Genomic DNA, 25206 nt, shown 5'->3' with positions numbered 1-25206 from the left:
CATTAGCTGACTATTAGAGCCGGGTCCTGACTGTCATCACACTCAGCCAGACAAAACATGACTCACTTTTCCACTGCGAACACAATAACCCTCCATGCAACTCAGCACATCTACACCTCTGCGTTTCAGAGATAGACGGAGGAAATTAGAGCTCATAGAAATTTACCGTAATCCATGTAAACCACTTAAATGAAGTTGTGATTAGATTTAAAGAGATACAGATGAAAACAGTTAGTGGGAACACAGTCACACCTCTGTTGGAAAACACATGGTAAAAGCTGGGAAATGCCACGTAAGACACTATTCGTGGTTACTCATAATTTCCCCGTCTACCAAGACATTGAGTGATGAAGTGTCTCCTTCGTCATACTAGAGATAAAAACAGAGACTTCCTGGAGTTATCAGGGAGTGTAGACACCACCGAACAAGCTCATTATTTTTCCTTTCAACTCCTTTTTTTCCACAGTTGAGAGAATGTACAGAAACAGAAACAAGGGCAGAAAATGAAACTTTGGACTTAAATACAAATTCAAAGTATTTGTACTTCACTTGAGTATTTCTATTTTACTTTATAGTTCTGCACGATATTTATCAGAGAGCTTTAGATTCAGATGAATACAAATGATGTATTATTATAGATTAAACTACCATGCAGTATTATGTAGCTATACATCAATAATAATAATAATGTGATTTAATATGCATTATTCTAAAAGGTCATTCTGCATAATAAATACTTGTACATTAGGAACTTTGACGATATTTTGAAATCACTAAGCTATTGCTACTTATAAGTACTTCTTCCACAACATTGTCTACTTGTGACATTATATATTTCTGTAGAAACTCTACGGACTTGTTTTATATTTGATATCATTTGTTTTGGGTCCGAGATTGACCCAATGCATGCTGGGATATTTTCCAGTCATCTGAACAGGCAACAGGATGACCAGCCGAGACCAGCAAAGCTTTGTTTTTTTCGTCTAAACTAAACATGTGAAAACAAGAGTCGTGTTTAAAAGTTCACTTCCAGTTCTTTCATTAAAAAGGAATTTGTAGAAGTGACGGTTCTTTTCAGGAAATTAAAGACACTTTTCCCCCTAAGAACTCCAGCTTCACTGCATATTAATATAATTAGTTGCTCAATTATTCGGGTAATATTCCCTACTACAGTATACAATCATGTCTTGTAATGTTGTGTTTGCCGTTTAAATAAAAACTGTTGCGATGTAATCATTGTAGAATACTAGTATATACTAATAGTACTGTGTGTGTGTGTGTGTGTGTGTGTGTGTGTGCGTGTGTGGCTCCGCTGCAGCCACACAGCTGTGTGCATTTCATCACGAGAACCTGAAATCGCTTTGAAACGTCGCTGAAATTAAGAGTTTGTTTCTCCAAATGTCAGATCTCCATTTTATAAACCTGAAAGCTTTTGCCTGCCTACGCGGCTGACCTTCAGAGCGAGGAGGAGAGCGAGGAGACAGGCGGCATACAAGAAGAAGAGCGAACTCAACCTTTCTTTCTAATCGCTTTTCAAACACTTCCAAAGACTCTTCAGTCTCAACACAAACATGTGTCGTTGCTTAAAAAGGTACAAAGGGAGTTGCTAAGTATTAAAAGGCACCGGGATGTTCCGGGTAGAAAATGATGTACGAGTGCAGCAACAAAACAAAGGTTGACGCATATAAAAGAAATACAGAGGCCACGAACGCCTTCGAATGAAGCGACTCAGCGTTTGTCTCTTTGATGCAGTTACAGATGGACTGGAATGGAAAAACCGCAGGTAATGGATTCAATATAAAGCTGCCAGATGTTGATATTTCAGCCTGGTTGATAATATTAGTTTATTGCAGATGTTTAAACATATTCAAGTTATGTACGAGGTCGATTAAAGTTCGTAGTACATTTAGCATTTAGTATAAACCAGCTCAGTTAGCTCTTAAAAGGGAACTCCACCTCAGTGTGTTTCCAGGTGTTTAAAGCCTTTAGTGTCTGATAAATGTCCTCAAGTGATGTCACTTGAGTCAGCGTCGTCTACAAATTGTAAAAGTAAAAAGATTGTGTGGGTGTGGAGTTAGAACGCGTCTCTGCTGCAGGATACAATGAGACACAAGATATCTTCCCGCACTGTCAGTGGCCGCGCTGCATTGTGGGTATTGTAGGTGGGAGGTTTTGCAGGAGGAAGAAGAATGCGTGGAAGTCTTTAGTTCTGCTGCACCAATTTGATCCTTATTTTAAACTGTCCATGTTGTATGCTGTAATTCTTACTAATTTAATTGCCATTAAAATCCAAAATGTGCTATTTAATTTGCCAGTGTTGTAGACTGTGTAAAATATCCTACTCTGTACATATCTTTGTCACAACCCTTTAATCCTTAATTTAAAAGTCAATAAGTCAAATATTGACATTGCTCTCAAAAATGCAGCGGGTCCTTTGGTACATAATAACGCCTCGGAACAGTTTGTTGAAGCAAACTCGACTAAATTTAGAAGGCTCAACCCGGAGGGAGGCAGCAGCAGCAATGATCACATTCATCTACAATTTGCAAGCAACAATAAGTTATGAAACATGACTACATACATAATACTTTAAAAAGCCTGGGATACGCAACGAAACTGGCCTTTCTGCACTGTACACCACTGCTAATGTTCCCGAGCTAACGGTAACGATGACCCCAACACAATGCCGTGTCTGAACACCAACGGCGTCCTTCTAAGTGTGGCTCTATAATGAAGGGTGAGGCACAGCAATCTCGTCGTCACATGGATTTTTAATGGCAGCGAACAAAATCGTTCGATGTTTCAAAAGGCCGATATTTTTCGGAAAACACAAAAATGAAGCCTTCTGCACAATAGAGTGAAACGCTGATGAATACTGAGTGTAATGCAGCTCCTCTCACCCTCACGTGACCTCACGTTACAACAATGATAACGATGATGTCAGTGAAGCCATGGGAAAGTCTTTAGTTCATCTGTGGAACAGCTGGAAGCGCCCGCTAATAACGGAGTCCTTTGGCTGTGAATAAAGCGGGAAATAACAGAGCAGGGGAGCAGAAAGCATGGCGGCACATTCTGCAGCTTGCGTTACTTTCATCAGAACCTATTTCAAGTCAACTTTATGGAATTGCAAAAAAACACATCATGCCCATCAAAACTGTGATGGAAGGCACCTTTCTTTACAAGTGCTACGCATTTTCAAATAAAGTGTCTGACTCGTCTACATACAGTATAAAGTCTGAAAGCACATTAATGACTACTGGCCAGCTGACAGTTCCAGCACCAGGCAACAGTCACAGTAAATATGACTGCATGAACATTTTAAAAAAAGAGACAAAATATAAAACATTATAATATAAAACAAAGACCTGATAATTCTCTTTTTTTTTTTTTTACCTAAAAAGTAACAGTCTTTTGGTTTGTAAAGGAACCACTTTTTTGCATATGAGCAGGCTCAGAGAAAAACTGATAAAAAAAAAAATTAAAAACAGCAACTTAAAGATAAATAAAAGTATAAAAAAAAGCAAGTCATCTCTGTGGTATGATACGTGTCACAGCACCATAGAAGTTTGTCTTTAGGGAGGTCATTATTATTACGGATTAAATGCGACTCCCGAGCTTTGATAAATAAGGATTCTCTCCAGGATTGGTGGCTGTAACGTTACTTTACAATGTGCTGCGTCAACTCTCAGGATATTCCATTAAATAAATAAAGCAAGGCTCAAGCAATCAGAAGTTCTTGAAGGTCTCCAAGTCCTTCTGAGGCACAGGAGGGTCTTTCTTCCAGTCGTCCTCGGGGTACACGTCAAAGTTAGAGATGTCGCCCTCATGGGAAACTTTAGGGACTATGGGAGGCTGCGGACACATAAATAGATACATTAAAAAAATTAATACAAGCGAGTTAAATCGGAGCAATTAACAGCTCCGATGTGTAAATACGGCATTTCTTTTGTTTTTACAAAAAAAGAAAAGAAAATGGAGCTTTTATTTCTCAGGGTTTCATCACGGTGGAAAATACACAACAGCTCGATCAAACATGTGCCGGGAGTAGATGTTAAGGACGAACACGGACTAACTATCGGCTGCTCTGATGATGCTTATTATAGGAGGGTTTTTGTTGCGTTTTTTGATTGTTTTAGAAAAAGAAACAGATAATTATGCGGCCTATTTTCAGCTCGTAGAAGAAGAAGGCATATACATTATTGCGTGTTTATTTACCAGTTACAGTATAGTGTTAATAGTTACTGAATCCAATCATGATTTACAAATTCAGTAAAAAAATTAAGAAAATTAAATCACTTTTATAAAAAAAGAAAGCTGTAATAAAATTTGGAATATTGAATAAAAATGTCCTTGCATTTATCAATATTATTCTTAAGTTTAATGTGACATCAAGATATTGCAGTTTTCTACCTTTGGACAGTTGAAATGAAATAAAAAAATGGAGTTTGCTGCCAACATTACATCGTGTTACATTACACTCTTTATTTCTCTGCCACAGGCACTAAACTCACACGTTAGACACAAAGAAAAGACTGTTGGTGCAGAACAACAGTACAATCATTAAAAACTCTTCATTTTAATATTTAAAAAAATTATCTGATGAATAAAAACTTAAAAGTACAGATTTCTTTGACTGTAAAATGTTACTGATGAGTCACATGGTCGTCATTCAAATGACTTTCTCTCACCTTCAGTTTCCTCAAAGGAACTCCCTCCCAGTCTACGGTCTTAAACCAGCGATGCTTCTTCACATCATCGGCTCCGTTCTGAAACGGAAAACACAGCTGTAACACACACACATGATGACACATGACACAAATTATTGTGATGAAATAATAATCTAATTTTAAAATGGTCTACAAACAAAATGAAGCCGATTGGCCAATCAGAGCTCCTGCTGCTGCTCCGTGGGCTGAACTTCATTTCAATGTTATTTAATTTAAGTGATCAGAACTTTAAGTTTCTGAGTTCATTTTATATTCATACTGAGAAAATAATTCTCAGTAACACTTGATGCAATATTCATATTTCTTTGGTTGACGCTGGCACAAAAATGATTATATTAGTTATGAAGTCCAAACTGTACATAAACAGAGAGATGGAATATGATCCGTACATTTAAAAAATGTGTTTTGTGACTCCAAAATGTTCATTCATCATTAAAAGAAGAATAAAAATAATTTTAAATTGCAGGATTTAGAGTTTAAAAAAACAACCCAACGTTTTGTTTATTAATGCTACCCTATTTAAAAGTCTATAACTATTACAGTGGCAGAGCGGAGCCTCCGTACATCAGCCTGTGACTGTGTTGAGTTAATGCTCTGCACAATATTGGCAGCCACAAATCAATACCATGTTGTGGGATTATGGGATTATGCGAGTTCATCACTGGGTTTACACAAGTATTTGTTTTATTGAGAGGTTCCTTCTCACTAATGTTAATTGAAACACTCCGGTCCTTCAGTTTGAAAGAGAATCTCCACAGCTCGCACTGATGCGTGATGAAGTGGCCGGCTCCCAGTACGATGCAAAACATGCACACTGCTGTGTTTTGTTGTGCAGTGGAGCTTTTTATTATCCTCTTATATTCAGAGTGTCAGGGAGACGACTGACTTTAGATTCTAATTGACAGTTAACCTTCTAAAAAATGTGTTTTATTTTGGAAGACATGATTTTATCATAGAAGTGTTTCTAATATTTACTGTAATATTCTAATATTAGTGGCGTTTTTAATATTTACTGTAATATTCTAATATTAGTGGCGTTTTTAATATTTACTGTAATATTCTAATATTAGTGGCGTTTTTAATATTTACTGTAATATTCTAATATTAGTGGCGTTTTTAATATTTACTGTAATATTCTAATATTAGTGGCGTTTTTAATATTTACTGTAATATTCTAATATTAGTGGCGTTTTTAATATTTACTGTAATATTCTAATATTAGTGGCGTTTTTAATATTTACTGTAATATTCTAATATTATGTGCTGGATGTGAATGGATTACGTCTCTAATGTGAGTCATGTGGAGCTTGGGTCTGTCCGGCTCCTCACGCTGCAAACGACCTCCTGAAGTTATGAAATATGTGAGCTGCAGTCTAACCATCTCACCTTCATGTTGCCTAGCCGTCTGGCTCGGTCAATGACCAGAAATTTCTTGATGAGGTCTCTGGGGGAGGGGAAAGAAACAGTCAGTGAATCCAAAGCTGTACAGTGTCTCTGAAAAGTCTTTTCTCTCTCTCTCTCTCTCTCTCTCTCTCACACACACACACACACAACTGCCACAAGGTTGCCCAGCACTGTCAAAATGACAAATGCATCCCCGCCAAAAGGCAGCTGACAGCCTGTGAGAGGTGACGAGGGCTGGCTAAGTGAGTTGTGTCCCATTGACAATCTTTTAATTGAAGAAAGTCAGCACTTTTTTGCACTCAGGACCTTTCTGAGACTATAAACGTGTAGACATTCATGTGAGGGGGGACTGAAGGTGATTCACAGGGGTTTTAAAATGGCAGGGTGCAGGTTTCCTGATGCGACGCGATAGCTGCTGACAAACGGAGATAAAGGTGCCGTATCTCACGTCCGACGAGCTGCTGACAGCCTCATAAATACAACGGCTGGATGTTGACAAGTCAGCTATTTCTCACTTTGGTCTAAATCCTTCTTATGCTAAAAGACAGGCCTGTGGAGCGATATGTCACAGAGAAATATTTTAATCAGCTTCCGGGGGGGAATATTTGTAATTATACCTTCTCATGTCTGAGGAGTCATCCGGAAATGATGGGAACAAGAAGAAAAGGCTTTTATTTTCCCATGTTGTTTGCTTTGACTACAATTTTCCATCCTTATGGCCATTTCCCTCAAGTGAGACGGTTTACGCGGCCTCAACAGGAAGTTAGTTTAGGATTAGGCTAGGTGTGTTGTGCAACGGATTTTAGTGTTTTAGTTCTTATTCGTTGAAGAGCAGATCTCTTCTTAGCTTGTTCCGTTGCCCCCCCCAAGTATTTATTTTATTGTTGAACATTATTTTTCACTTACTGTAACATTTAGTTACAGCCTGGTTATCCTGAGCAGTAGATTAAATGGAAACTCTTTCTTGGTGAAATTTTACTCCAAAGACTTGACAGTTACCGTTCTGTATTATTCCTTAAAGTATAACAAAGCTCTTTATTATACAAGTGACTGAGCTCCACACCCCTCAGACACAAACTGTCTGCCCTGCAGCAGTTCATTGGTTTGACATCATGCTCAAGAGCACTGTGACAGTAGATGTTAGTGTTACTTATTAAAGCCCCTCTAACACATTCTGCCCAGCCCAGAATATATTAAAAAATATATATATATATTTTACCCTGTCACATTGTCTCTGCTGTGCAGCTGCTGGAGAGGCAGCGCTCTGCCTGCAGCGCTCTGCCTGCAGCGCTCTAACTGAAGCGCTCTAACTGAAGCGGCTATACCTGAAGTGCTCTGCCTGCAGCGCTCTCCCTGCAGTAGCTCTACCTGAAGCACTTTACATGCAGCGCTCTGTCTGAAATGCTCTCCCTGAAATGCTCTCCCTGAAGCGCTCTGTCTGAAGCGCTCTGTCTGAAGCGCTCTGTCTGAAGCGCTTTACAGGCAGTGCTCTACCTGACACTCTCCCTGCAGCGCTCTACTTGCAGTGCTCTACCTGAAGCGCTCTTCCTGCCTCTCACTTCTTGATGGATGGGAGTGTGTGACATGGAACTGTGTAACAGTGATATAAATGGTGGAAATATTTAAAAAATCCTTCCGTCTGCTGGCTGCAAGATGGATGGCTTATCAGCTGGAAGCTAGGGTCTGCTGAATTATCAGGAAGAAGTGTGTGTCTGGCCTTTCCTGTGTCAGGACTGATGGAATGTGTGCATACACACTCACACACTCACACCCAAAGTGCCCTGAGCCTGTAATCTTGCACATTCCTGCACCCTTCAGCTGCTGTAATGGCTGCTGTGAAGGAGGCAGTCCAAATCTGCTGGGTGTGTCATTAGTGACTGAAGCTACCTAAAGCTGCTCGTCAGCTAATTGACCTCCATTTAAAAGGACTTTGCAGCACTTACAGATACCATCAAGTCCAATATGTCATATTATATATACGTTTCATAATATATCCACCAGAATGGTGTTCTGGGTGTGTGGAGAAAAGTTCGAAACATCAGTTAAACCTTTATGTTGAGAAATAATATTAATTTCCTGGAAAGATCTATGTAATTTGGTGCTAATAATATAGAAAATATATGCAAAGTTATTTTAGTTAGTTAACTATCATGGGTATGGAGGCGTTGTTGTTTAACAAAGTTATCAATGTTTATCACATGGGCTCTGGTATCTTAGAATCTGGACAGGAAGTGAGCGGATAATCACGACACTGAAGAACTTTTTGTTAGTCGATGTTATGAAAAGCAGCCGTCTTACACTGCAGCCTCACCGGCTCGCTCGCCAAGTGATGCAGCAGAGAGGTGGATTAGTTTCAAGAGAAAACTTTTCTCAAGCCACCATATAAATTAACAATGGCACCACAATCTCAAGACTGCACACACACACACGGCCTGGTGTCTTACTTGACGTAGAAACACACACACACACACACACACACACACACACACACACACACACACACACACACACACACACACACACACACACACACACACACACACACACAGGTGTCTTACTTGACGTAGAAATCCAGATGGCGTGGGAATTCAAGTTTTCCAGCCAGAATCTTTTGATAGATTCCAAACGGGTTGTCGTCAAAGAATGGCGGGTACCTGAGGAGAGGAACACGAGTCACACACACACTCTCACTCTCTCTCTCTCTCTCTCTGGACTGTGCAAAAAAAACAACAACAAAAAACAACATGATGCAAGGAGCAGGTAAGAGCTCACGTCACGCCACCTGGATCACTTTGAACTAAATGGTGAGTGGGGTGGGGGGAGGGAGGGGTAACTTTCTGCTGCAGACAGAGCAGCCTTTGTCCACAGTGATGTTGAGGACTGTGTGTGTGTGTGTGTGTGTGTGTGTGTGTGTGTTTCTACCACCCACAGGCCCCTTTTTCTTCAGCCGCACACCACTCACCGAATGCTTTTCCCAGCTCCCTGTTCTTCCTCTACTCCGTTCTGGACAAGTCATTACCCGCAAATTACATAATGGGACGGGCCTCGAAAGGCATTACGCACGGAGCAGACAGGCGCGTAATCGCACCGGTTTGTCACACGCCCGCTTGCCTTCCCAGTGAAAAGCTCCAGAGTCAGGAGACTGTGGGATGAGGAGGCGTCTGGGAGCCGGCTGTGTGTGGGTTTTTTTCTCTTTCAAAACTGGTGCTGTCGTAGGTGGACAATGTGGGTCATTGTGGCCAAAATGGGAGAATTTTCAATTTTCACACACAATGGGTCCCTTTGAATTTGTTAGTATATGGATAGTAAAGGTATTTAAACAGTGTGATATTAGAACATTATCTGGTGAAGGGAGATGTCATGTATAAGTTGTTGATGCTTCATATCTTAAGAGGTAAAACTTTAATCTGCTTTTTTTTTTGATGGGCCAAAGCACATTTGTCACTCCACATTTTTGTCCTATTCTTTCCAAATTTTACTAGGTTTCCAGCTGTACCGTAAGAAATATTAAAGCCACTGTGTCACATTCAAACCCTTCAGATTGTGCTGCCCCCTAGTGGTGATAACAAAACATAGCATCCTGGTGAGAATTGTTGCAAAGACAACTCTACAGTGGCTCTATTAGTGACGAGGGAAACTCGAGGATTTTCATAATTAATCTCCTTAATATTTTTTTAATGACACACCTTAAATTAAGACTCATTTAAGTTCTAATGTCTATTTCTATTGTACTTCAACTATACTATAACATAGTAAGACTGCTGTCAGACTGCTGTCGTGACTGGTGGTGGCGGCTTAAACTCTCCATCTCTGATCATCAGCCTGACGCACTGAACTGAGGGTGGACGAGGACTGACTGGGGAACAGGGAGACGGGGAAAGGGGGGTCAATTTCATTTTAATGCGCTCACTTCAGAAAATCGAGTTTGGGAATAGACACGCTTTGATTGAATTGGGATTCATCTCTCTCTGCATTAAAATACTTTTTTGATGGAACTTATTTCAGTAATTAACATGAAAGTGACCCCGAGTGAACCCGTGTACGTTGCCTGGGCTCTTCCTATGAACTGACGTAGGTCTTGCTCCGGCAGGAGGTGGATTTTTAATGTGAGAGGAGTTAGCTACAGGATGATTAGTTTCCATTAAAAAGCAGAAATCTGGCCTTGAAGCCAGAATTATTGAAAAGGGGTAAGAGCCATTCTTTTTCTTTCTACTCTCTCTTGGCTTCCTCCCTTCGGGGCCCTGGACCCTTCACTGGATGTTTTTCATCAACTTGCACTTCACCCCAGACGAAGGATGTAGGGGGGGGGGGAATCTACTAACGCTAACTTTTCAGAAGCTGCTGATACATTCCTGGACCGGGACCTCTGATGAACAGCTACACAATACTGCGAGATAAAGAGAGCTCTTTGTCTGAGGGGCTCTTACAGTGGAGGGATGTGCCGAGAGCTGCGTAGCTTTATCTACCAGGATATGAAGAACCTTTTTAGTAGCCTGGAGGAAAGACGCCATCCATATTAAAACATACAGCATCTAATATGACTTTTTATGCTTTAACTTCCTGATGTTCCGTAGGTATAATGATTGCCGAAACTAAAAAGGTACACCCACAAACCTCAGTGCAGTTCAAAACTTGACGCCGTTGTTCCTCATCTGTTGTAACAATGATCCCCGTCGCGGCTCTGCGGTATCCAATGTACTCAGAAATTAATGCATATTGCACACGGTGTAATGATACTGGCGGTGCAATTAATAGAATAATGTGCTCGCGCCTCCTTCCTGTTCTCTCGCTCACTTTCTCTTGCAGGGTTGTTCTGTTGAATTGCATCACAGAAGTTCACGTTATTGTGTCCACGATCTGTGTGTCTACACAATTGTCCTGAGAGATGATCGTCAAGAGGTTGTACACAGCAGCGCCATAAACCCACGTTACTCTACAGTAGAGAAACTACCAAGGGGACTGAAATAGAGATGCTGCTTCCCCTCCGTTGCTCTGGGGTGCCCCCCGGTGTTTAAAATGAGTGCAGTGGTGTGTGTGTGTGTGTACACACACTGCGCTTACCCAGCCAGCATTTCAAAGATGAGGATGCCCAGAGCCCACCAGTCCACTGCTCGTCCGTGACCTTTGCTCTGGATGACCTCAGGAGCAAGGTACTCAGGAGTTCCACACAGAGTCCAGGTCCTGATCACACAGAGAAGTGGGGGGGGGGGGGGCTTATTAAAACAAGCAACTAGACTATTTGACCTGTTTCCAATACATAACAAGTTATTTCAATGATCTTATCCAGAACTATTTTTTGTCAATTAAGCTGCCAGTTTATTTCTTGTTTACTGCAACTTCAGAGAAGGACAACCAACTCATTCTCACAGTTGAGAAGCTTGAACCATGAAATGTTGCCATTTTTTTATGAAAAATTAAGTTGATGACTAATTTCCTGCCAATCGACCAGAGACAAGTTGATCGACAGGAAAATAATCTGCGTCTATTTTGGTAATCGATTAATCATGAAAGCACATTTTCAGATTTAGTACAGCAAAGTTTTTTTTACTGAATACTGAAAGTTATATTTACAACATTCTGAAAACACTGCTGGGAACAATTATCTTGAAATGACTTGGTAAGATGGGATATTTTTAGTGTGCTTCACCAACGTTAGGGTTAGGGTTAGGGTTCAATGTGTAATTCCAAGCCACCTGCTTCAAAGAAATAAGTAATAATCTCTAGTCTTTATATTTTATTTGTAGTAGTTTGACATATTTATTGTATTCCAATTTATTATTTATATTGCATTCACGCCTTTCAGTCAGTCAGCAGGGCAAGAATACTAAAATTTTACCAAACTGCTGAAACTCTGAGAGCGACAAGTGGTATTACAAAACTGGACGGAGCTAGTCAGTTAGCATGCTAACTTCAGAAGATATCTCTGCAACACATCACAGACATCTTTGACATAATGTCAACACTGTTTTAAGTTTAAATTCTGGCAGATCTCACACATTGGATGTATGTAAGTGAGAGCCTCTGTGTGTGAAGAGAGAGAGGCCAGTTGCATGGGTAAGACAACACGTGTCGGTAAAGTGATCTGCCGTGCTACCTGACCCAGCTGTGGATATGACCTCTCTGTGTGTGTGTGTGTGTGTGTGTGTGTGTGTGTGTGTGTGTGTGTGTGTGTGTGTGTGTGTGTGTGTGTGTGTGTGTGTGGATACAGGAGTAAGTATCAGTCAGTATAGGATGCTCAGCCACAGGAATGAGGGCGAGAGTCTAAATGGAAGCCTTGGACAATGAGTGAAGGATGCCTGTCGAGTGTGAACAATAAGAGGAGGTCTGCAGCCGATTATGTTTGTGCGACACACTGGAACAGACGTGCACGGTGTTCTCTGAAAAAGCCACTCGTCCTCTGATGAAGAGCACTTGGCCCAGCGCCAGCCTTTCATCGTCTGTCACCGATATCACCTGGGTAATGACCTCTTTGGGCCCAGTTGCCATGGTGATGGTAATTTGTATGGAAATGATGTTGGTCCTGGAGGAGGAGGATGAGCAGGCTACTGGCGTGGGGGGAATGTAGCGAGGGGGTACGGTGGGAAGAAGATGCTCTTCAGGGGCGCAGTGTGACATCATGTCTGCCAGCAGGGGACGCTGTGGCAACACGGGGTGGGGCGGCAGCTTGTGTTGGCGCTTCATCACATCCTGAACACGGGAGGTACAAGAGAGGCTCGAGGCAATGAGACAGTTGTCCTCCATTTCTTTAAGTGGGTCACTTGCACATCAGAGGTTTCTATACTCCCCATCTGTTTTGCTCACACAATGCAAGCTTACTCCAGGATGTTCAGCGAGGGGTCAGCGCATCTTTTCAATTGTGCGGAGGTCCCCGGGAGGCCTTGCTCACTGTATCTAATTAAGACTAAATGACATCAGTCGGGGGACGTTTGTCCTTCAGTGGCACCGCCTTGGAGTTGGGAGGATTCCCTTTAAATTTCCAGAAGACAATATGAGCAAGATAGCTGTTCTTCATTACTACTGTCAAATATTGGATTTACCAACAGATGTTAAATGTCAAAGATTACAAAATTAATCATGTCAAGAGGTAATGGCTCAAACAAGCTTGAGGGTTAAGTGTGCTTGACACAGACTGGTCCATAAAAGGTGTTGGATAACATTTAAAGTCAAAGTGGTTCTCAAGGTCCTCAGTGAAATGTCTTCTGTCACCTCCTCCTCCTCCTCCTCCTCCTCCTCCTCCTCCTCGTTGTGGTCTCCATACGATTAAGTGTACAAATGGGGATGAAGGCGAACACAAAAAAGCAGACGCCGCAACCAGAATGGGTTTCTGAACACTATGAGACGATCCGAGGCAGGGGTTCAGACTCAGTTTCCTGTACATGAAAGAAGACTCCTAAACCAATGCATGACCTCCAGACTAAACCGAGTCTTAGAAGTGTTTCAGTCAAGTTCAATTCCAGCAAATCTTCACTGTACAGCTAAATGGAAGTGTAGCTTGCTCAGCGCGGCCTGTGAGGGAATGTACAGTCAATGTCACAGTGAGGAGAGACAGCTGCCTTGTCGTTCACTTTCTACTGACAATCAATCAGCCGCACACACCGCAGGGAGAGTGAAAGACGTTCCTGTTGTATGAGCAAAGATGCCATTATTAAAATCACCTGTAACCCAGCAGCATATCCAAACGTTCATTACATAAGTGTGCTGGTTTTTCATGTTGCCGTCATGTCTGAGTAAATGTCTATGATAAGGTCAGTCTGTTTTTAAGTTTTAACACAATGCTGTCACATTGAAAGTAAGGCTAGGATATGCAAAGAGGTAATGTACTTTTGAAATCTTCTTCTTCTGTAATTTCATAAATGCATCACTTCATTTGAATCTTTTATGCAAGACAAGAAGCAAAAGACGGATGTAGAGCAAGTTTTACATAAAGCATGAGAGCAAATACGACTTTAATGAGAGTGCCGACTTAATGTCTTTCTCTGCTTGTGCACTGTCATACTTTATTAGATAGATTCCTCCTGTCATATCAGGACAGAACATAAAGACGTTTACAGTCTGCATGACAAAAGGCCATTAATGAAGCTGGCAATATACATACGGCAAAGTTAACAGAATCACGTTTTTTCTTTTTTTTTATTGAAGCATTTTTATGTGTAAATCATGTACAGATTCTGCTCCGTGCTTTTATCTCGGACCCAGTTACTCTGATACCCTTATCGTACCTATTAGCTTTCATGATCTATACTGTACGACTCTGCAACTTACCGTTAGTTGTTGATTGATTGTCAATAAAAACAATACTTCAAAGTTCACTTTTTAGCCGATACAAAACCCAAAGATGTCCACCCAGAGACTGGAACCACAAAAAGGTTTCTGTTTTTTAACACCTCCTGAAACCATCATTAAAAATGTATCAACTTATGGCTGAATTGACTAACGGTTGAGGTCGGATCACAACCTGGTGTCCACGAACAAACTACTCATGTGTTCATACTGGACAAGTTGTTGTTACTGGCTCCTCCAAATCCAGAATAACTGAAAACTAAAGCTACTTTTCAATCAGACTGACCCGTCTGAGCTCAGACTGAAAATCAATATCATACTTTAAATCACTTCTGAAACTCCATGGGTGAGAGGATTTATTAACTGTTTTTTTATGTTTTATTTCCTAGTTTGCTACTCCATTCACCGTCAACTTCATAATCGCTCTTTGGTTGTCAAATTGGATACTTTTGTTTTTCCCGTCACCTGTCAGAGAGCTTCTTCGCGAAGCCGAAGTCGGTCAGGCGCATGTGTCCTTCGCTGTCCAGCAGGATGTTCTCGGGCTTCAGGTCACGGTACACGATCTCTTTGGAGTGGAGGTACTCGATGGCGCACACGATCTCGGAGGTATAAAAGAGGCCGGTAGCGTTGCTGAAGCGCCCGCGGCTGCGCAGGTAGCTGAACAGCTCGCCGCCCGGCACAAAGTCCATCAGCATGTAGAGGAAGCGCTCGTCGTGGTGGGTCCAAAACCTGAGGAGCAACAAAAGGAGGACACGTCTTTTTTAATAACAGTAAGTGACTTCTTCTACAGTGCGCGGTTGTTCTACGTGTCCTGCTGGAGGGGAAAAGTGTTAAAGTCGTCCCTGACGAGTTAAGCAAATCAGATAAAATAAGAGGCTGCATCAGTCTCAGACTCTTGTTATCCCCCAGTGGGATTTGGAGCAGTGTGCTACAACTATTTCAGCTGAAAGGGCACATGAGAGGAAAGAAAAGAAAAAAAGAGCACTGTCACTGATGAAGATGGAGGAGGCTCCGGTGTTTTCCGTAAGTGCTGGCTGCTAGCCATGACAACGATTACCGAGTCTTCCCTACGCTGATATTTTATCACATTTCCTTTTGCTGTTTTCTGATGCTATAGTTACCTCTATTTCCAAATACAGTGTTGCACATACAACCATGTCTTCTTTGACGATGCTTTATCTACTTGTATCCCCATGACAATAGATTAGTGGCCCCAACTTTTCGAAGATTGTGTTACGTCTTTTTTCAGGGATGATGTAATGATGAAGGGTTTCCCTCTATATATTGTATAGGCATGTTGTTTTTGTACAAGTATACATGAGGGTTGTATGTGTGATATCATATAAATGTAATGCTACTTTCATTAATAAATAAAATAAAATGGCATTTTATGTAAAATTCTTGTGTTTTTTTATTTTCTCTCAGCACTACACCAACCGGAAAGTTTGAACCTTTGGTGAATTTCGGTTTATAAGTCAGAATTTCTGACCCGATTTACTTCAACGGCACTGAATTGATTCAACACAATAACCCAATGACTGGCAAAAGAAGATGGATTAAAGTTAGCATTATTTCAACAAAGCAAAACAAGCTGTCTACTGTAACAGTCTTTGCATTGTTCAACATTACACAAGCTAGCAATGGCGCAAAACTCCAAACTGCGGTAATTAGTATTTCCCAGCTACAACACAAAGTGAGCCTTTTTTATTATATATACAACTGTTTACCTCAGACTCCATCGAGCTTCTCATTATACTGTGCGTGACGTTCTTAGTATCGAGGTCTTATATGTAATAACTGGGAGTACATATCATACTGTATCTGTATTACTTGTGATTACTGGAACTACGGCAAAGAAATGCAAAGCAAGAGTTTTGCATATTGTTATTCATAGTCTGCTCCTTAAGTCTTCAAATGACATTGGATTTGTATCAGTGGGGAAATCGACTGTATTATGGAAATGAGGTCTTGGATTTAATTTATTATGTATAATATCTACCGAGAGACAAAAAAAAAGGTGACTATTTCATGTGATTAAAAAACCCACGTTTGTTAAATCACGAGGCGTACTCGCTTCTTTTCAGGAGTGAGATGGGAGATGTGTATTAAGTATGGAGTCTGGACGTGGATAGCTTAGCCTAGCTTAATGTCACAGTGAGGATTGAGACCAAAATTAATGTTTTGCGCATCTGATTTTCCGATTTGATTTTCCTGTTGTTCACATGATGATGGGAGTACATGAAGGGTTATTGCTGGTTATTGCAGCCAACAACAGATCAAATGGGTCTCGGGCTGTGTTAGCAGGTCCGCGATAGTGCAGAAATCACAACGGTGGACAGGAGGGATTCAGCATTAATGTGCTGTCCATATGGGCAGCTAATGGCATCAGAGGTTGCCTGTACTATCAAAGTCATGAATACTTGATGACTCTCAAACTGCTGTTTGAATTAAGTGTAACTTTTCTCTTAAAGCGCAGACCTTTATTTCTAATTTGAATCCATGTGTCAGAATTCACAAGCGATACGCTGAACTTTGACCTTCTTCATTAAAATGTTCGCCCAGCCCTTTCCCCGCCGGTGTGCTGGCGGGTGCGACTGGGGAGCAGACTCACAGGCGGATGAGGAAGGGGTGGTTGACCTCTGCCAGCACCTCCTTCTCATTGTGGACGTGCTGCTCCTGCTTCAGTCGGATCACGTCTGGGATCTTCATCTGCTTCAGGGCGTAGAAGGCCCTGCTCTTCTTGTCCTTCACCAGGAAGACTCGGCCGAAAGTCCCCGTGCCTGAGGAGGGGGAGACGGGGAGGGAGACGCTTGTGAATACACAACACACAGGGGGACCTAGACCATGACAAATAAAGGCTTATCTAACATTCCGCATGTATTGATTGTGTTTGGTTGTACTACACTGATGTCATTAATGCACGCAAGAAATATTCAGTGAAGCACAAAAGTGAAGATGCACCTGAACATCATCAGACAATATTCTGTGCAAATGACTCAATTATAGGTCAACAAATGCATACACAAATATATATCTACAGCTGCAAGTATACTGATTATTGTCAATGCATATGTATTTATTGTTTTATACATATAAAAAGGGCAAAAAAACAACCACTAATCATCCCATCGAAGACAGAACTATGGTTGGAAATTGTGTTTAGCACACGTGTGTGTGTCAGCTGCGAAGCCCCGCCCTTCACAAAACGGAGCGAAGGAGATAATATGAATGCGCAAAGTAGACAAACTGAAACGTGCACATAAATTAGATCAATAGCATAAGCGTTTAGTTTATTTAATAAAAGAGCAGCAAAATTGAGTTGTGAATAAAAATAAAAAAAACACCTTGAATTTCAGGCAGGGCGCTGGGCTCCGTTGGCAGGGCGCAGCGCCATGACGTACAACATAGCATCCCTCTCCATTTATATTCTTTTGCATTTCGGTTTTGCTTTTTAAAAAGTAGGCCTATTTACTGCTTGTGTTTACGTCTACGAAAGGCGAGGAGAAGCATTTGGCATTTCATTTCTTGCTGATGAGTGCTGAGGGAGGCTCATGACAATATGTGATATAACAGCCAGTCTGAGTCACACATGGAGCCGCTGCAACTTCCTAATAAAAAGCCGGCTGTCTCGTTCCTCTGCTTTACCAACAATGAACCTTTGTGTCAGGGCTCGGGGTGTTGCCACAGCAACAAAGAAACACCGGCGCCCCGTTGATCAACTCATATCTCCATAATGTCAAACTTTTCATGCAATAAAATAAAAAAGCCTTTTTTCCCCTATAACCACATCTCTTGAAACATCAACTTCTCCTAGCTTTCAGTCTAATAGGGATGTCAGCATCAGTTAGTTTTGCTTTCAATAGCTCGACACCCATTAACCGGTTACTAACCGAAAAAAAAGGAAAAATTATTCTGTTGAAGCGTTTCAAACTGCTACAGTATATTGTGTGTTGTAAATTTCTTGTGCTGGCTTTGCTGAAGTTTTTGTTTCGTGGGTCTTTGTTCTGGGTGCTCCAGTCGATCGTCAACCAATGGTGATCAGCTGATTTTCGCACTAAATAGTTTGATCTGTGTTATCTATAAAAGGCCAATCCAGTGCGGCAATGGTATGAAATGGTGGGCACGGTCTAATGTATTCATACTTTATTTTGATAACAGTAGATATTGTGAGGTAAATGAATCCTGATTGTATTAATCCCCACTGGAAAGACTATCATATGTATTTGTCTACCTCAATCAATATATATTACTATACTACGAATATGTTTCTGCACAATTATGTATTTTCTGCACAATTATGTATTTTCTGCACTGAATGTATTACAAACATAATAGGGGCACTTCCCCTTTAAGAAAACAGGTCAACAAACCATCACTTCCTGACTGCTGACGGAGGAGCGTGATGGCGCCTACGGGGACCAATGAGGAGAAGGTCAACGCCTACTCCATGTATTAGATGCAATGTTTACAACCCTTTGTTCACACTTGAGCGGAGCCGTCAGACAGTAAACTGGGGTTCTTAGAGCGTTCAGTCTGTGAAACGGCGATGTGAATTGTGTCCTCAGCTGAGAGTATTTTCTATGTTTGACTTATCACGTTAAATAAATATATCGATTGCACCAGAGGATTGCTGTTTTGATTCGACATTCAAGCTCCGAGTTCTTCAACTTTTTCCACCCTTTAATATTTCCACCACTAACAAACATGTTAAGCATTAAGCTGCCTTCACATGATAGGAAATGTCCTCTGTGCTCACCGCGAGGTAGGGCGCGGAACTTTGCGATGAAGGCAGTTAGTTGCTTTTCTATGGTTACCTCCCCTGTTTGCCTGCACCACTTCTGGCTGTATTCTTATTGGCTGCTCGTCAAAAGGTCAGGGGGCATCCGGGGTCAAATACAGTGAAAACCATCCTCCGCAGTTCAGCGAGGATGCGGCACATCCTCACACACAGGTTAAGGTATCCTGTACATAACTATCGGCAGTATATCCTGTGTGGGTGTAATGTATGTCATCGGGTGTTGTGGCAAGTACTTCGCTCTTGTGTGTGTGTGTGCTAAAACCAAAATGTGTGTGTGTGTGTGCTAAAACCAAAATGTGTGTGTGTGCTAAAACCAAGTTTGCGAAGCTTAGTAAATGTTAGCTTACATTTTTTTTTACACATTTTGACTAAGGTTAACGCACTGTTGCCAGATGTCGCAAAAGTTTGTTGCTGAGACAGACAAATAGGTCTGAAACAAAGTTTATTTTCTATTGATTTCTATTTTCTTTTTGAAAAATGTATTTTTAGCGTTAGAATATTCGGAAGATATGTGGCTTGATATGTGAAAAAAAGAGTCCAATATTGACTTTGGTGACTGTGGGGCGAAAGCATCCGTCTTAATCCATGTTCACGTTTCCCATTAGAGTTAACGGACTCTGACCTGCCGCTAGTCTCTTAAAGAGACGGGGCAGCGGACAAACCCACGTGACGCAGATACAGGAAATTGTTCAACGCTCTTAGACAATCCGACAAATCGCTGCATTTGAAGCATATTGAGACCTTTAACTTCCCAAAGCCAATGTGTGGCAGAACCGTTTCCTCAGAACAACTTAAAATTACAATAATGTTTGAAAATGACCTAAAATTGGAATTCCACAAGGAGAAAACATAAAAGGACAAGAAGCCATTGCTTTTCATGACAAAACAGGAGGAACTGTCAGGTATTCCCCCCCCCCCGCCCTCTGCAGAACATCGTGCTACATCGGTGTAACATTTCACCTTGCAGAACAAGGCCTGCATTGTGCGAGTGTTTGATCCTACAGCTGCTTCTTTGGTATTTTTCAGAGCTAGAATTGTTCTCAGAAACCAAGCGGGGATGAAGGCAACTGACAATTAGACTCAACCAAGAAAAGGCCAGTTGATTTCAGAGAAGTAATGTACCGTCACTGGAAACTGGGTCATCTCAACTCCTTCTTCCACCTGCTCTGTTTCTTGTGCATTGAAAAAAAAATGCAACCGCACGCAACTTTTATGGGTAAAATATTCAGAGATCGGGGTAACTGGACTGTGTTAGGCTACCAGAATATGTGAAGGCAGCAAATATAGAGAGTTGTCAATGACAATTAAACAACAGCAGGCAGATAAAGCGCTCCAGCCAATTTGTTTTCGGCAACAAATCCCTCCCATCACACAAAATAGCTCGGTAAATTGGATTTTTTTTTTGCATGGTGCCCTCTCCCAACGGCACAGGACGAATGCCGCACACCTCCCTGATCAGGCTTTGTTGCTCGCATGTAGCTTAATGCATATTACTGAGCGACGCGTCGTCCATAAATATGCAGCATGAGACCATGAATCACAGTGAATGTTAAATCTGCCTGCAAAATCAAACTATCACTCCTAATGAAAAAAGGTCTGAGGGATTCGGTGTCAACACTGCTGTTTGCTGTGAAACCCATTAACCATCTGGCCTTTTGTGATGGCCTGCAACACTGCTACTGTCAAACAGCACTGTTGTTGATGCACACGACTAGACACTGCAGAGATGGGTCCTGCTTTTTCGTGCGGAGAAATAATTTTGCTTTTTTTTTATTTAATATCGATTATCGCGTGCATCCGAGAGCAGATCTTCCACATTGTTTCTTAAAGTGCATTAAAAAAGGGGCATTTTCTTTCAATATCGCTACAAGAAACAGAGCATTTCACCTACTAAACTAGCTTTAGAACTGTATAAAAAAAGGGTGTGATCAAAATACGTGACACAAAGGTTGTCATTGAAACACAGAAAAAGTACAGAATTGATTGTTTTTAAATCTCTGATCTCAGACCTACTACTACTGACCAATCACAGCTCTTAATTCCACGTCGCCAGTTTCAAATCTAAATCGTGCATTCACCATTGTTGGCCCCAATAGTTTTCCCGTCCGAGATCTTCCCCCTCGTAGCAATATTGTGGAAGTTTGTAGAATTTGTTCGCTTCCATCTGATAATTTGCATAAAAATGCTTGGCTGAATGCTTGGTCAGCCAACACAAGAGTTTTAAGAGAAGCTGTTTAAAATAATTACGTGTGAAGCGTAGCGAGAGGTGAAACATTGACCCCATCATCTCGCATCCAGTGAGACTGAACCCGAGTGCTCCGACTAATGGTGCCTTTTATTCTTATATGTACGAACATTTTAGAAATAAGAGAACGTTGGCGAATCAACCAAAAGATCAAAAAAATCTAAATATGTGCGTGCAAATGTTTCATGAATAAGAGCCCAATGTGCTCCATCAAACTATTACTCTTAATAAAAAAAGGTTTGTCCTTAAAATGCCAACCTTTCAGAAGAACTGAGAGCCAGACACGCATGTGCAAATGGAGCAATGATGTACAACATTGGGTCTTCCAGTAAGCACTGCGATCTTTTGTCACCACCGATTTTAGACTATAAAGATTCAAACCATTGGATCCTATGCTTCCCATTATGCAACTTGACATCATCTGTCATTAGACCATGTATGTCTAGTAAACCACATTGCTCAAACTCCACACTGGGGCTGGGGCGATAATAAAATAAAAAAAAGCTCTAAACCAACATTATGACTCTGCAACCGATCTAATTTTGGTCAAATCAATATAATATCACTCCATCTCCTAAAACATCCTGCTGCTCATTTATACATTAATTCAGATCCATCTATATAATGGGAATTATTTTACAGACGCGACAGATACAGGATGTTTACGTTTGATTTTTCTTTTTCAGCAAGTAATTGCTATGTGCTTAGAGTTCTTAACAAGTGAATATGTCACATAAATATTTCTCAGTCGAGCCACAATTTCCTGCGTATTGCATTGTTCAGTACAAAGAATGAATAAGAGCCCCACTGTGACAATTAAAGGCGATATTGAGTTTAGGGGATATAGTCCGGCCCTACTTTCTGTCACTAATGTGTCCAGTTTGGATTACCACAGATGACCTATGACGTCACCTTTTCCAGAGACGCAGAAGACATCATACAGCGAATTCCATTGGCTCAGAAGTACAACCCACAATGAGCAATAGTGTAACATTTGTACATTGACACTTTTATTGCAAGAACTGTTAAAGGCATCACTGTGAAATCTGATATCTGGGCGTCATTGTGATTAATTGAGAATGCAAATATGTATTTGTGTTCTTGTCTTACATGCAAGGTTTTCTCTTGGGACACATTATTCTTATTTATTTAATCATTTGCTTAGTCATAAAAAGGGAGGAAGCTCTGGTGTAATCCCATAATGTAGGTGTGACTCAAACTTTTATGATTTGTATGGACAAGTCAAACAGCACTGGCTGACTACCTCAGGGCAGGTCGTTGCCTCAACATGGACTAACCTTGGCGTGCGAGGTTCTCTGAATACCTCCTCACGCACACGCATTGTAGTATTTTCTGATCATAGAGCATGATGTGCAGTTTTCTAAGTCTACGGGACGATTACCCAGACTGTGGTGGACTGACCTCAACTTAGCTTTATACAAGACGAAATGTACAACTTAAGATAAAGTAGGTCAGCTGTGACTGGGTGACATTGATACACAACTGATATTCTGATATGAGACTATCAGTTCAGACAAGATCATGTAAAAGCTATCAATCAGGAACGGCCACATTTATCTCAATATCAACAAAACGTACAAAAGATATTTAACTTAACCCAGTTTAAGATTCTGGACTAAACTTTATCGCTTGTCAAATGTTACTGCTTGTTGCAGCTATTGGGATTCACACTGTATTTATTGAAAACTTCATTTAGGTCGGTAAGAGATTTGTAATGTATATAAAATGTGATACTCAGGCTGGGTATTGGTTGAGTTTCAGTACCATGACACATGAATGTTATCACGATTCTATCATTAGATTAAATACTCCAAACAGTAAACAGAATTTGAACACAAGCAGATCGACAAGAACTTCAATAAAATACAGAAAACAAACGACAAAATTTTATCACCTTGGACATTCTTTTAACTGTGGCATAGGTCAAGAAAAATAATTTAATAATTTTTAATAAATCAAAAACTGGTTGATTTACTGTGTCTTTTTATGAAAAATAAATAAATCCAGCTGCTAAACTGTGAATATTTTCTAGTGTTCCATTTGTTTAATGATAGAAAACTGAATCTGCTTGGGGTTTTGACTAACAAACTAACAATTTCAATATGCAAACTTGGGCTCTGGGAAATTATATATAGGAATCCTTAACTATTTTCTGATAATTAGACCAAATGATAACTCAAATCAATCAAGAAAATACTTTATCATTAGTTTATTGTCTGTAGTTGCTGCCCTGCTTGACAGTTTGTAATACTCATTACTACTGTATTATATTGTACAATGTTGCCTGTCCTGGGGTACAGGACAGTCCATGTGAGACATGTCTTTGTAACTCACCCACTGTGGCGATGGTCTCGAGGTCATCAAGGCAATATGTCCGGTTATTTGGTGACGCTTCTCCAGTCGAACTGCTGCCGTTGCTTTTACTTTCTTTCTGGGAGTTTGTCTCACTGTTGACTCCCACCTTTGCTTTGGAGGATGCCATTTCTTTTTCTTTTTTTCTCGGGACGAGCTGACTATTTGGGTTTAGAAGTATCCAGTGGGACGCATAAAGAGTTCAGATCATACATCGTCTCTTATCGTCACTTCATCTTCTTTTGTCGGAAGTTAGCTGTGGCGGTGCGGCTTGTTGTCGGACAGTGACGCCTTCCACATTGAAGAAGTGAGCAGAAATTGTAGCCAACGTTTATGGTAACAAGTTCAGTTAACTAAGAGACAATAGGAGATGAAGCCACCGTTTTGAGTGAGACAAAGAAGCTGGTGACAGGTGCACTGCACTGGCATGTAGCGTTAGCAGCTAACAACCAACAGAGAGCTAAACACCGCAACACTCACTGGCGGTATGAGAAGGAAGCTCCGGAATAAACGTCTCCTTATCCAGAATAACACAGACTTTTAGAACCTAATTAACTCGATAAATATTGTGGCTTTTCTGACTCAACTTTACTGCTTTTCTCCATTATGTACTCTGCTACAACAACAGACCTCACCCAGCAGCTCTCCAGTGTCCACATCAACCAGGAAGAGATACAGTATCGGTGGCCACATAAGTTCCGATAAGGACTTTCAAAATAAAAGACATTAACCAGCATGGCAATGTTTACTGAGAAAGCATTTGAGAGAATGTCATTGTTTTCTTTAAGGATTAATATATTCTAGATACATCAATCAATACTGTTGTTCTAAGAAAGTAACTGAACTATTAACTTCTTAAAGGTACATAGACGTTTGCGGTAAACTGTCCAACTTCCGGTATTTTCTACCTGATTGCATGTACCTTGACACAGCTAAAAGAGAATAGCTGCATGTTGACAAAATGCGACCAATGAAAACGAAGCATTCCCTGGGATATTAACCAATAATGTGTGAGGAAGGGTGTGGTGATTAAGGACAGGTATGATTAACCACCCAGGGCTACAAAAATAAATTCCTAATCAATGACAGCTACCGCTAGTAAAATAAATAAATTGAATAATATCTTTGCTGACGGAGCATTTTATTTAGAATATAATTAGATTAAAAGTTACTCCCAAAGAATGCGATGCAGTTAAAAAAATTTGATTCGAACGTCAGTCACATTCTTGTGACTATAAATTAATAAAAACATTTTTTTAATTTAATCAATCTTGCCAGCCAACATGTCAGTCTGGAGAAAAATGTCGTTAAAAGTAGTAGCCAAAACACGACATTGCCATGAAATTGTATGCAGACAATGATAAATTAATGATGTCATA

General features: G+C 40.8%; 1 protein-coding gene across 2 annotated transcripts; it reads right to left on the bottom strand.

The window, feature by feature from the left end:
* Positions 1–2751: 2751 nt before the first annotated feature.
* On the bottom strand, positions 2752–24537 carry prkx (protein kinase X-linked). Of its 2 annotated transcripts, XM_029447118.1 has the most exons (8): positions 23810–24517; positions 17023–17191; positions 14877–15140; positions 11193–11312; positions 8690–8785; positions 6114–6171; positions 4689–4766; positions 2752–3852 (listed from the first exon to the last, which is right to left on the bottom strand). In XM_029447118.1, the coding sequence occupies exons 1-8, from the start codon at positions 23955–23957 to the stop codon at positions 3727–3729; spliced, it is 1059 nt and encodes a 352-aa protein (XP_029302978.1). In that variant the 5' UTR covers positions 23958–24517; the 3' UTR covers positions 2752–3726. The 2 variants fall into 2 exon arrangements, with proteins under 2 accessions (XP_029302978.1, XP_029302986.1); XM_029447126.1 differs by lacking the exons at positions 2752–3852; positions 4689–4766; positions 6114–6171; positions 8690–8785 and adding an exon at positions 9709–10944 and having other exon boundaries at positions 23810–24537.
* Between the last annotated feature and the right edge of the window lie 669 nt (positions 24538–25206).

The sequence above is a fragment of the Cottoperca gobio genome, chromosome 2, assembly GCF_900634415.1.
Source record: "Cottoperca gobio chromosome 2, fCotGob3.1, whole genome shotgun sequence".
NCBI classification, from domain to species: Eukaryota; Metazoa; Chordata; class Actinopteri; order Perciformes; family Bovichtidae; genus Cottoperca; species Cottoperca gobio.
This window is presented reverse-complemented; position numbering and strand designations above follow the sequence as displayed.

Coding starts and splice junctions, on each gene's coding strand:
- prkx (XM_029447118.1), bottom strand. CDS start 23,957: ATGGCATCCTCCAAAGCAAAGGTGGGAGTCAACAGTGAGACAAACTCC. Junction 17,192..23,809: donor CGAGACCATCGCCACAGTGG/GTGAGTTACAAA, acceptor CCCCCTCCTCAG/GCACGGGGACTTTCGGCCGA. Junction 15,141..17,022: donor CACCCCTTCCTCATCCGCCT/GTGAGTCTGCTC, acceptor GTTGCTCCTCAG/GTTTTGGACCCACCACGACG.